Source organism: Gopherus evgoodei, chromosome 23, assembly GCF_007399415.2.
Source record: "Gopherus evgoodei ecotype Sinaloan lineage chromosome 23, rGopEvg1_v1.p, whole genome shotgun sequence".
NCBI classification, from domain to species: domain Eukaryota; kingdom Metazoa; phylum Chordata; order Testudines; family Testudinidae; genus Gopherus; species Gopherus evgoodei.
In genome coordinates this window covers 4,150,843-4,163,290 of record NC_044344.1, presented here as the reverse complement: position 1 = coordinate 4,163,290, position 12,448 = coordinate 4,150,843, and the positions used below count along the sequence as shown (strand labels likewise).

Here is a 12,448-nt window from a genome sequence, read left to right as displayed (position 1 = left end):
CTTGCCTTGGTCACAAGAAATGAGCTGGAACCAAATAAACCACCTCAGAGCGTTCCTGGCCTTAACCTGCCACCCTCAGACAGGAGCTGTTGGGAATGCAGAGAGACAGGGCTGCTGCAAATCACAATCCAAGTGCATTGGCACAGCTGCATGGGGAGCCCAGGACTGGAATAGAAGGGGGGCTGTGGTTGGCAATGAGGGGCAGCAGCAGAGGTACGGGGGGATTCTAGGACTGGCATAGCAGTGGCTGCAGGTCAAGTTCTCTAACTGGCTGCAGGCCCCTTGCTTCATCATGTCACTTCAGAGTTTTCTCTCCCCTCATCCCCCTTGCCCTTACTACCATTATGGCAGATCCATTATAATACACTTTATATACACTCCCCCCCCCCCCACACACACACAACTATCACTCCAGGGGATGCCATTGTCCAGCTACTGTCCCCAGCATTGCTGAGCTGGCCAGAAAGCTGCACTGTGGTGAAGGGAGAGGGGTGGGGAGGATTTACAACCTATTTTTTAGAGCTGCAGTCTTGGAATAATCCCTGTGGCATCCTTCCCCTTGGCCTTGCCCCATGGGCCTGGCTGGCCTCCTTTGAGGGAGGCCTAGGAGCCAGCCCCGAGTCCAGCAGCGCCCATCGGCTGACTTGGGCCTAGCAGTGTTGTTCATCGCTGCCACTTCCCAGCTGTCTCAGCAGGCCTGGTTGGGCACTGTTGGGTGATGGGGCGCTGTTTATACACTGCTGAACTCTAGCATGAGGGGTCCTGGTCCGTGCCTGGGCCTTGTAGGCACTGTAGCCAGGCTCCAAGGAGCTCACAATCCGTGCATAAGGCAGGTGGCTAGTGCCAGATGGGGGAGGAGTACAAGAACAGTGACAACACTGGCCAGCATTCTGGGCGGGGGTCCCAGCAGCTTAGACGGCCGGAAAGCTCCTTTCCCGTGAAGACCTGGGTGGCATACAGTGGCACAAATGGGCCCCTCAGCTAAGGGCCCTAGAAGAGTGCAGCAAAGGTGAGGAACTGATGCTGGGCGGCAGGAGAAAAAGGATGTCACCTGCCAGGAATCTGTCCAACCCAAGTGTGTGTGTGGTGGGGGTGGGGGGGAGCATCGCCTCCCCTGTTAAACCCTACAGCTGGGTGGAGGGGACTAGGATCCCTGACTCCTTTCCCACAACCAGGGTTGTCTCTGGAATTGCCAAGAGTCTGCAGTGCCCCCTGCTGGACTGGCACATGAATAGCAATCGTTTTCGAGCGGTCCCAATGCAGCTTTTTTCAGGTGCATGCTTTCAGGCAGCGCTGCAGCTCTGGGCTAGGACAGAACTGTCTGACATCCTGCTAATGCTGTGACCCTTCAGGGCAGGCAGTGAGGGCTACACCACTGAAACTGCCTGGTGGAATCCTAAGAGGGCAGAACGTAAACAGCCTGGATGTCATGGCCGGATTCTAGCTGCCCCTTGTGAAAAGGGCTGTGGGATCAATGACCGCAAAGATGGTCTCTCCAGCTGCAGCGCACAGCACCATGCTGTGGGCCTGGCACACGAGCGTAGCGCCAGTGCACCTAGACAATTGCACTGAGGCTTGGTCCAGGTGAGATCTTGCTGGGGCTGTTGCCTGGGGATTGTAAAAGTCCTGGCTCTAGTCTTTGCTGTGCTAATGGGTCTGATGCAACTGTTTTTTGTTTTGTTTTTTTTTGGGGGGGAAGCACTCTTAATGGGTTAAAACCTGCTCTCCAAGGGCAGACCTTGTGACTGGCATGGACAGGCCCCCATCTGGGCCAGGAGCCCCCTAGAACGGTTCTAATTCTGAATTTCTTCTTGTAGATCAAGTACCATGAAGAGTTTGAGAGGAGCAGGATGGGCCCAAGTGGCGGCGAGGGTGGTGATATAGAACGCAGGAACTCCCAGGATGGTGCCAACTACAGGAGACCTGTGGAACAGCATCAGCCGCCTTCTCAAGTCCAGCCCAGCAGCCCTGGTAAGGAGCTCTGAACTCTGTGGGGGGAGCCCTGATTACGCAGATACGGCCTGTCTCCTGCACAACCTCCACCTTCATCTTCTGACACCGATGCCCAAAGAAGCCAGGCTTCAGTGGGGCTATTGAAGCCCATGCCCAGTGATGCGGACCTTCTTCCCAACATGTTTGCCCACCTGTAGCTCCCCATTAAAGCCCCCTCCCCCAGCCCAAGCTATGAGTGAGGCTCGTTACAAAGAAGGGCAGCACCCCTGAGAGATGCAGGGCTCTGGGTCTCCATAACTCAATACTCCGACAGTTTGCCAGGACTAACTGGGACTGTTTCTCTCTCAGCCTACCAGCAGCAGCAGCCTCCATCTCAGTCCTATGGCTTCAAGGAGCCTGCAGCACCGGCCTCTACACAGCGTAATGCCCCTTCAGGAGGAGGAGGAGGAGTGAGTATAGCCCAAAAGGCGGCAATAGCACTTAACCTACCAAGCGCTGACGCTAGTTGGTGGGATCCCCGTAGTGGCCGCCAGTGCAGGTCAGCTTTTTTCTCCAGTCATGCAACCTATCCCAGCTGCTGCAAACCCTCTTGTGTGGGGGTGAGGGTCAGGTAGATTGAGGGGGCCCAGAGGGGGGCCCACCCCTTGTGCTATCCTACTGCAGCCATTATCAGGGCTGATGCTCCTGTTCTCCCCTTACTTTGCCTTTTGGTTGCTCTCTGACTAAGGCCCATGGTGGGGGAAGAGCTTGAACTCTACCTCCTGAGCCCTCCAGCCCAGTGTCTGGCCTGCACTGGCATGCTGTGAGCTGGGCCCAGCCCCGCAGCTCGCTGACCAGTGAAGCTGTTGCTACAGAGCCCAGGAGTGGATCCTTCAAAGTTCAATGCTGCTCAGCTCCCCTTGATTGCAAGCTCTTCCCCATAGAAAGCTCAGCTGCTCTGGGAGGCCTTTACTGGCTGGAAGGAGAGCAGGGGCTGCTGCCATGAACAGGCTGTGGGGGGAGGGGAGGGAGCTAGAGCCCCTACGTGTCACTGACCCTCCTCTCCCTGCTCCCCAGAAGCGGTTCCGTGCAGTCTACGACTACAACGCTGCTGACGAAGACGAGGTCTCTTTCCAGGATGGGGACACCATCGTTAACGTGCAGCAGATCGATGATGGCTGGATGTACGGCACGGTCGAGCGCACAGGGGACACCGGCATGCTCCCGGCCAACTATGTGGAGGCCATCTGAGCTGTGGCCGAGGGGGCGTGGAGTGACACCCGAAGCACCCAGCCCACCCGAGGTCCCCTGTCATGTCTCTCTCGCCCAGCATCCCTTCTCTGCCGCGTTCTGCCATTACTCCATCAGAGCTGCACCCCTGGCCCATCCGTACTCTGCAGTGGGCTCTGGTTTCTCTTGCCAATTTAGCTTTGTTTTGTAGCTATTATAGCTCTGTTGGGACTAGGTGGGAAACCTTCTCCAGAGGCCACTCAGGCTGGCCCTAGCATTGCAGCTTCCCTCCTCTAATCTCTTTGCCCTTCACCCCCATCTTTTTGAAGGGGTGGGGTCCTAGCTACCAGGCACATGCCCTGCATCCCCAGGGAATATGAGGGAAGCAACTGGATTCGCTGCCATCCTGAGCTAAGAAAGGATCCCAGCTGACCTGTCTGATAGGACCAAACCCATTCACCTCTGCTAGGGCCCAAGCCAGGCAGCTGGAGGGGCAGTAAGGGACAAATGACAAGGGGGTGTCCGCTTAACAGCAAGTTAGAGGAGGGGGTTAGTGGGGATCCCCTTCTCTAGAGCCATAAGTACCTCCCACCTGGAGGGAGGGCTTAGCTGGCAGCAGGGAAGCCTGCAGGGATCTCGCATTGGGCCATCCCCAGTCGCCTCTCCCACCTCATTGCCACCATTAAATGTTTCCATTCTGTCTCTCTCTCTCTCCCCCTTCCACTCCTCATTTTTTCACCAACTTAAACAAAAAATATTAGTTCCAAAGAATCTAAGATCAATCAATTAACCTTTGAATCTTTTTTCGCTCTGTTCCTCTAGCGTTTTCCTTGACTTTTGGACTGTGTCATTGCCTGCAGAGGTGCTGGGATCCCCAGGGTCTGAGGGGGACAGAGGCAGAAGTGGCAGGCAGTGGGGCTTTGGGGCGGTGGTCCTTAGAACAGGGTAGGGCTCTTAAAAGCAGCAGCACAGGTCTGGCCATGCCATGCGAGCTCCCCTGGATTGGGCCACTCATCTCTGGGCCTTCTTGACGCTCTGTGGGGTGACTGCAGCTGCCCTGGGAGTGAGGAGTAGCCCATGGGCTGCTTATGTTTGAGGCTGGATGAGCTGCTTGTGTTTGAGAGCTATGGGGAGGGGCAGAGAGTGACTCCCTGCCTCCCCCGTGGTCATCCAGGAGTCCCTATGTGGGGGTGAGGAGGAAAGCAATACCCAGAACCCCCTCTAGAACCAAATACCATTCCAGTAGAGGGGAAGGGCCCATGTGCCTTCCAATCAGCTTCTACATTTCGCAGCAGCAAATTCCTTTTGATCTCTTGCATAGAAGGGTTCTGTCTCACCTTGCAGGCAGGGTCACTGCTCGCTCTCCCATCCCTGCTACTGTATGAGCTCCCTGTCTGCGTGGCCATGTGGAGCAGGGTCTGGGGAGCGGTCTCTGGTGCCCCCTCACTACCCCCTGCCCCATGGCTGTTTGGAGCCACTGACTGCTCAGTCTAGCTCTGCTTTCATCCTATGTCCATGAACGAACTGAGCTGACCATGGGAGAGATTCTGCCACGAGTGGCTGGTGGAGATGTCGTGAAAAAGGCACGAGGTGCCTTGGGGGGGCAAAGACCAGGGACTGGCTCTATCAAGTTCCACTTAGTTTCTGCTTTGCACTGGCATGTGCCTTGCTCAGTGGAACAAACCTCCCCACACAACAGTCAGCCAGCCCTCAGCTGGAAGGAGGAGAGGGAGCCAGCCAGTTCCATCCGTGCCTTTCCCAGGGGCAGCAGGGCCAGTTCTAGTTCCAATTCCATTCCATTTTGAGCTGGGATGTTTACAGCCTTCTCTCCGTGGAGGGGAAGGGTCAGTGGCAAAGGGACCAGGAAGGGCAATAAACACATACATTCCACCCCCAGCTTCGCTGCATTCTCACTGGGTCCAGGCTGGTGGTAGACGTTCCAGGCTCCTGCTGGCTTGGATCGCATCAGGGACCAAAACTTCAAAGCACATCCCCAACCCAAGCCAATGTTTTGGGCCCAGGGGCCACTATAACTGGAAATCTGTATGCAGAGAAGATGGTGCTATGTTGTCCTTGGTTAAGGAAGTTGGGCATTGATAATAGCTAGCTGCAAATCCTCCCACATTTCCCCAGTGGATCAACTCCGCTACCCTCTCTGCCTTGGCATGCTGAGACCCCCACTCCCTGGTGCCTTTCTCCCTCTCAGCTGGAATTCCATGTAGCATGACAGCCCTTGTTATGCCAGGGGAGTCTGACCTGATGGTGCATCCGGTGAGGTGGTCTGTAAGTTCTAAGCAGACAGGCCTAGCTAAACGTTTTGTAATTTTTAATTGTTTTGATATCTGGCTTCAAGAGTCAATGTGGGGACTAAGCTGAGAAGCATGTCAGTTTCCAGAGTCTCCCTGATGGGTGCCCCTTTCTCACTGAGCGCACTGGAGACTTGCTCGATGCCAGTGCACTGTTCTGGGTTTACCCCTCTGTACACTTCCACTTCTGCTCTGTACACTCTTACCTTGGTGCTGCCCTTTCGGGGGAAGGGAGAAACAGGCTGCTAGATTCTTAAAATGGGGAAGCCACCCCTGAAATATGGAAGAGGACCCCACAGACAGCCTCTCCTCTTTCTCATGTGCTCATTGTTTCACTTCCAGAAGCACAATGGAGATGCAGAATCGTGCCTAAGGGACACTGAATTGAAGGTGAAATGTTTGAGTGAGAGGGCCTAAGGGGTGGGTAGCAGCAGCGAGCCCTGAAACCTGTCACTTCCTAGTCTCTCTCTGGTACTTGCTATAGTGCTGAAGCTTGTATGGGCAAGAGGGTCTCTGGTCTCCTGTCCCCAGATCAATGTACTTTACTAAAACGGTTTCTGAGCTGTTCCATTCCACTGGATGAGCCAGCTAGCAGCAGGGCTGGGGATAATGGCGAACCTTTTGCTTAACCAACTGTCCTGTTCATCTAAGGGCTTGTGGGAGACTTGGGAGGGGCGTGGGTGAAAGGAGATGCAGTCAGCCTTAGGCAGAGCATAAAAGTGACAGCGATGGGCTGCAGGGAATTGACATCCTTGGTGATGCTGAAACATGTGAGCACAAGACCTGGGGGAATGGAGAGGTGCACATTCCTGATTACTAATACTCTGTTCTTAGAGCCAGTTGTCTGGGGAGGGGGGAAGTAACAATGTGAATAAACCTTTTTTTAATGGACCAAATGAAAACACAGGAAACGTAAGTTTTTGGGCCTAAAACTTTTTTAATGCTACCTTGACACTGTTGTCCCTATCCTCCCCTTCTCCTGCCTGCCCCCCCCTTTTTTCCTTCTGCCATGGAAAACAGACATCTTACTGCTTGATTTCTGCCTTCTCTCTGACTTATGCACTTTTTTGCCTTTTTTTCATAGCTGAAAAAGCACCTAAACCTGTATTTAAAATAAGTAAAATCTTAAAAAAAAAAAGCTAAATTTGCATCATTGTAACCATTTCATTAATGTTTGTGTGTTTTTAAATAAACAAGTCTTACATCTTAGCTTTCCAAGTTGCATTTCAGTGCCGGGTTTAAATCATTTTTTTTATTATTATTGGTGAGTTCTTTGTCTGTATATTTCTTCCGATGGGCCTGAACACCCCCCAGAAAATGAAATGTATTTGGCCTTTTTAACTGAACCATTCAATGGAACAAACCAACAAACCCTCTTCTGGGTTTATTCAAATTTAAAATAAAAATATAATTTTTACCTGCTGACTGCTGTGGTCTTAATTGTGGTTTTTTTAAATTTTCCTCTGGCTTTAAACAGGTTATCAGTTGTGCTGGAAGAGGGAGAGCAAGTAACAAAGGAAATTAATTTGAATCAGTTTTTGGATATTTTAAAAACAACTTTGCAGTGACGTGACTTCATGGGCACAGTGTGGTGCCCAGTGAAGTCTGTTGGGCGCTAAATCAACAGCCAGGCTTCTACTCCATTCCTAATAGCTGTCTGCCTAGCTCAGAGCCACTTCTGTTCCTGATATGCAGGGCCAGCTCCAGGCACCAGCATTCCAAGCTGGTGCTTGGGGTGGCAATGTGCAAGGGGTGGCAGTCCCTGTTGTTTTGCCCCCAAGCAGCGCGCTGAATTGCCGCCGTGGGCTGCAGGGGCAGTCCGTGCGCTGTTAGGGTGGCAGGTGCGTTACCACGGTAGCGACAATTTGGCAGCAGCTTCTATGTTTGTCAGCGGCGGCTTCAGCTAACCATAGAAGCTGCCGTCGAATTGCTGCCACCGCAGAAACACACCTGCCGCCCTAAGGGCACATAGACTGCCCCCGCCGCCCATGGCAGCAATTCGTTGCGCTGCTTGGGGTGGCAAAAACTGTAGAGCCAGCCCTGCTGCTATGGAGGAGAATGGTTGTGCCTGGGCTTTCAGAGACCTGGGTTTCATTCCCAGCTCTGCTATGGACTCCCTGTGTGACTGTCAGCATGTCACCTAGGCCCTGATCCTTTACAGGTATTTAGGTTCCACTGAAATTGGTTACAAACCTAAACATCTCCTGAGGATCTGGGCCCTACACCAAACCTTTAGCTGCCTGGTCCCAATTTTCAGAGTTCCACAACACTAGGTGTCTGGTACTTCCCATTGCACCCCACAGGAGGTCTGGTCTCCCATATATCTGTTCATTAACTTTTGTGCCTTCAACACCTCTGCAGAATGGGGAAATACCTCCCTTCCACGCAGAGGGGAGGATAAATCTCCGAATGAGGTTCTCAGATACCATTGTCATGAGAGCGATAGAAGTTGGTGAGTTTAGCAAGGTAAAACATTTGGCAAAACCTCCTGGCTTTCTGTGCCCTCCCTGTAGCAATTATCAATCCCTGCAGACATCAAGTTAATTGGTCAAATTGGAGACCTTTTCCTATAGAGGGGAAAGCTCCTGTTCCAGTATACCGGGTCACACTTGAACTTTGAATACCTCCTAAGTAGCCCATCATTCCTCCAGCTGGTGACTAAATCCTATTGTCAGAAAGAAGGTGGCGGCTAGTGCTTCACTTTGGTTGTTGGAGCCATGCAAGGTGGGATTTTCAAGGATACCTGAAAGATTTAAGAGTAGAAAGTCCCCTTGAAAGGTGCCACAGGATTCTTTGCTGCTTGAAAGAAGAGAGAGAGGAATATTACATGGACCTACATGAGGGGGAGAAAAGGTCACCATTACTTTTAACTCCCTCCCATGAAAATAGGTGTTCTAGAGAAATTAAAGCATGTAGCAGTAGCTCTGCAGGGAGTAGCTGTGTCAGACTCCAAAGAAGGAAAAGTTTTGCAGGTTCCCTTTTAAACTGGTTCCATGTCACTGCATCAAAATGGCTTTGCTTGTCATGCCAAGAGCCCTGGCTCCCAGTTCTATAACTGACGTACCAGGACCCACCAGCGACATCTCCACCCCAAGTGGAAACCTGTAGCAGCGAGTCTCAGAGCCCGGGTCTAGGGACTCTACCTGTGTAAAGGTTTAGGCTCAGAATTGCTTCACAGCTGTTTTTTGGCATTGTTGCACAAGCCCCAGTCTGTAGATCCAGGCTCTGAAATGCTGCAGGTTTCTGCTTGCTGTGTAAACATACTCTGCGAGTCACTGAGAGGGAGTGTACTCCTGTGGCCAGTAGACTCTGAAGATATGGGTTCCATTCTTCCTTCTGTCGCAGACTTCCTGTGTGACCTTGGGCAATCACTTAAATCTGTGCCTCAGTTTCCCTCCTGGAGATAAAATGCCCTGTCTCATGGCCTTTGACTGTCTTGCATGTAAGCTCTTTAGGACATAAGAACATGAGACTGGTCAGACTAGAGCAAACCACTGGTCCATCTAGCCCGTATCCTGTCTTCTGACAGGGGCCAGTGCTAGATGCTTCAGAGGCTGTGAACAGAACAGGGTGATTTATTGAGCGATCTAGTCCCTCTTGTCCAGTTCCAGCTTCTAGCAGTCTGAGGTTTAGGGAAACCTAGAGCATAGGGCTGCAGCCCTGAGTGTCTTGGCTGATAGCCACTGATGGACATATCCTCCATGAACTTAGCTAATTCTGTATCTCATGATGTGTCTGAGCAGCATTTCGCGCAATGAGGCCTTGTTGTCAGTTGGTGCCTCTAGGTCCTACTTCAATAATTATCTATCTCACCCTTCCCCAGGGTTAAGTGCGTGTGTGAGGAGCTAAGAACCCATTTACCATTTCATAGGCAGAAAGCAAGGCCACATCCCCAGTTAAATAGCCTATCCCCCCCTGCCACTAATGACATAGTGAAGAGAGGAGCCCTGTGCGGATCATTCTATAAACAGCTGGCTCTGGGAAGGCAACCAGGGGCTGTCCTGGGGCTTGCCTCATCCTCACTGTCTCTCTACAGCCAGCCATGCAAACACACAGCAAGCCCTATGTTCAAGGGTGATGCCTTAGCAGGGCAGCTCAGGCCTCCATTGGGATGCCCTAAAAGGCACCAAACTATCCAGACATGCTGCAGTGATGACTGGGCTTTAAAAGCGAGTCCCACAACATGACCGCTAGTAATAAACGTCTGAGCCATAACAAAACCAGCCCCCAATGGGCTGTCCCATTTCCTCGCTCCTACCTGCGACTCTGCCCAGCCAGGGCCCATTGCTGCAAATATTAGCAACACATCCATTTAGCTCAGCCTCCTCTGAACCAGCTACAGCCTGGCGCTTGGTCTGTTCGAAACAGCGGGTGGCAAAGCAACTCTTCCTGCTAGCTCGACTGCGGCTGAGCCCCTTTGTGTACAGTCAGATCCTTAGGAACTGGGGGGCTCCTCCCCAGTTTGAACCTTTGCTCTCCACCCCAACCCCTCCTTTTCATTTTTTTTTTAAACTCTGCCGTGGTCCTTGATGAAAAGCCATAGCTCAGTCTGATCAGGCATCCTCACTCTGTCCTGGGCATGGCTCCGTGTCCTCCGGCTGGGAGAGGAGGGAAATGCTGTGGGGGTTGGGGAACGAGATCTGGGCTAGTCCTCGTCTCTGCCATTACAGCCACCTTGCCTGCCTCCCTCACTGCAGCAGCATCTGCGGCTCAGGCTCTCCCCCCCCTGCAGTCCAACAGGCAGCCTGTGCCCCTGCCTCCACCACATCCATCATGCTGGATATTTTCATCTTAATGTTTTTTGCCATCATCGGCCTGGTGATCCTCTCCTATATCATCTACCTGCTCTAAGAGCTCCAACAGCAGTGCAGGGGAAGGATGAAGCACAGCAGCCAGCCATCCTGCCAGTCAAAGCATCATTCAGGTGAGGATTTGCTCCAAACCATTTTAATTGCTGGGGAATAAGGCGATGGTTAGTTTTGTTTGCAATGCTCTTGTTCGCAGTGCTCTTACAGGCTTTCTGACCCAGACATGCTGCTGGCATCACAGCAGCCGTTTCCTGCACAGTAGCTGATGTGGGGGGAGAGAGACACCTTTTTGTTTAACTGTTCTAAGCAGCCTGATTAAATATATGTAATCTATTATATTTTCCTCCAGCTTTATCTAGCAGTTACTCCCAATCATATCAAGGGCTTTCCGCTGCTTTTAATAACCATGCTGCGTGCACTAGCGATTTCTGGTCCCACTGAGAAGGAAGTAAAATATAATGTTAGTTATAGAGAAAATAAGGGAGTCTGGTTGCATGCTTTGAATGGAGGCAGATGGGTGTTTTGCAATATCTGGCGCTCTTGCTTATCATTTTAGCAACAGCTCCCACGTTCCCACTTTGCTGCCCAGTTGATAAAAAATCTGATGCCTTTTGTCACTTGTGTTTATATATGTGCAGTTTTCCCATCCTTAAGCATGTTTGGGGTTTCTGCAGCTCTCAGGCCTGGGTCAGACAAGTGTCACCTTATCCACAGCAGCAGCAATGCCAGAGCCATCAGGAGAAAGAGCTAACCCTTCCCAAGCAACCCGCTTCCCGAGCGGCTGGAGAGAGGAAAACCCCAGGAAGAGCAGCCATTGGACAGTGCAGATGTCAAGACTTATAAATGCCCTTGGCAGAATGTCTGAGCTGTAATGCATTTGAAGAGCAAATACAAAGCAACCTGGCCTCAGGAATGGACAGAGAGAGAGAGAGAGAGAGCGATAACGAAACCTCACTATGGAGTATAGTGTGTTGTTTTGTTTGCCATGCTGGTATTAAGGAAATGTAACTGTTCATTGTTCTGTGGCCACATAGATACCCCCCACCCTTGGGATAAGTACCTGCTGTTTTTTAGTTTTAGAAAGTATATATATATATTTTTTACTTAAAATTTAAAAAGCTAAGAAAACAAAAAGTGAGAGCAAAATCTGAATATCACAATAGTATCTTATTCAGACACGTCACCTTTCATTTTTCACTGATCACTCACTGCTTATCACTGGTTATTGCTTAAATGCAGCTACTTCTGGGGTGGAGGGTGGCAACTAGCTAGAACACTTCAGGAATGGGAGCATGAATTTTGACTCAATAGCAGTGAGTAGTGCAGGTATACCATATCCATCTGAGCACTGGCCTGACCACTGCAGTCATGTTTAATTCTTCCTCATCCTCCAGACTGCTAGTCCACACAACAGACACTTTTTATTTTGGACAAATGCAAATAGTTTTCTGGGGTTAAAAATGGAATGCAAACCAACAACATGGAAGACTTAGTCAACCACTACTGTGTAATAAACATCACATGTAATGTTTATTTCAGGTTGTATTGTATAATGAAAACAACCCTCCTAGAAGGTAAGAGTTTTGTATGGCTGGTCTCCCCCTGCAGTTGATTCTTGCTGGGAAGCAATACACCCCTGGAAATAGAAGTTTTGTAATGGAAAAAAGCTTGATGAATCCTTAACTCACATGACACCACTGTAATTAGCAGGAAATTTACTCTGAATTGTAGTGTTTGTGGCTTATATAAGCACTTTTGGGGTACAAGTGGCAAGAATTAATTGATATCTGTTGATAAGACTTTCCACAAACAAATGTTTACATAAAGATGGGAATTATAGTTATCAGTGCCAGCTGAGTACCTGACATAGTACAATCTCCTGTCAGTACAAAGTTTCCTGAGAGAGAAGTACAGTGTGTATATCTTTGCCTGTGGATCCAAACTGATGTTCTCCAGTGCATCTGCTTCAGCCCAAACTGCATTACATAGCATGCCACTGCCATGGCCCAACTGAGAGTCACAGTCAGGGCTTTAAAAACGGTGACACACCCAAAATGAGGAACCTAATCCTTCTCGCCTCCCCCACAAAGCAGTTAAAATGGAAACTCTAAATGTTATGAGAAGCAACTCTTGAATATAAATAAAATGTTCAACAACCTCAGTTTCCTGAGT

At 50.7% G+C, this 12,448-nt stretch overlaps 1 protein-coding gene across 2 annotated transcripts in view; it reads left to right on the top strand.

The window, feature by feature from the left end:
• The window catches only part of LASP1 (LIM and SH3 protein 1), a 54,311-nt gene extending 47,418 nt beyond the window's left edge, over positions 1 to 6,893 (top strand). For both annotated transcript variants that reach the window (XM_030541219.1, XM_030541220.1), the window contains exons 5-7: positions 1,818 to 1,971; positions 2,302 to 2,402; positions 3,010 to 6,893. In XM_030541219.1, coding sequence (XP_030397079.1) covers positions 1,818 to 1,971; positions 2,302 to 2,402; positions 3,010 to 3,183 — 429 coding nt within the window. In that variant the 3' untranslated portion in view covers positions 3,184 to 6,893. The remainder of the gene's footprint in view (positions 1 to 1,817; positions 1,972 to 2,301; positions 2,403 to 3,009) is intronic.
• The last annotated feature ends 5,555 nt before the right edge of the window (positions 6,894 to 12,448 follow it).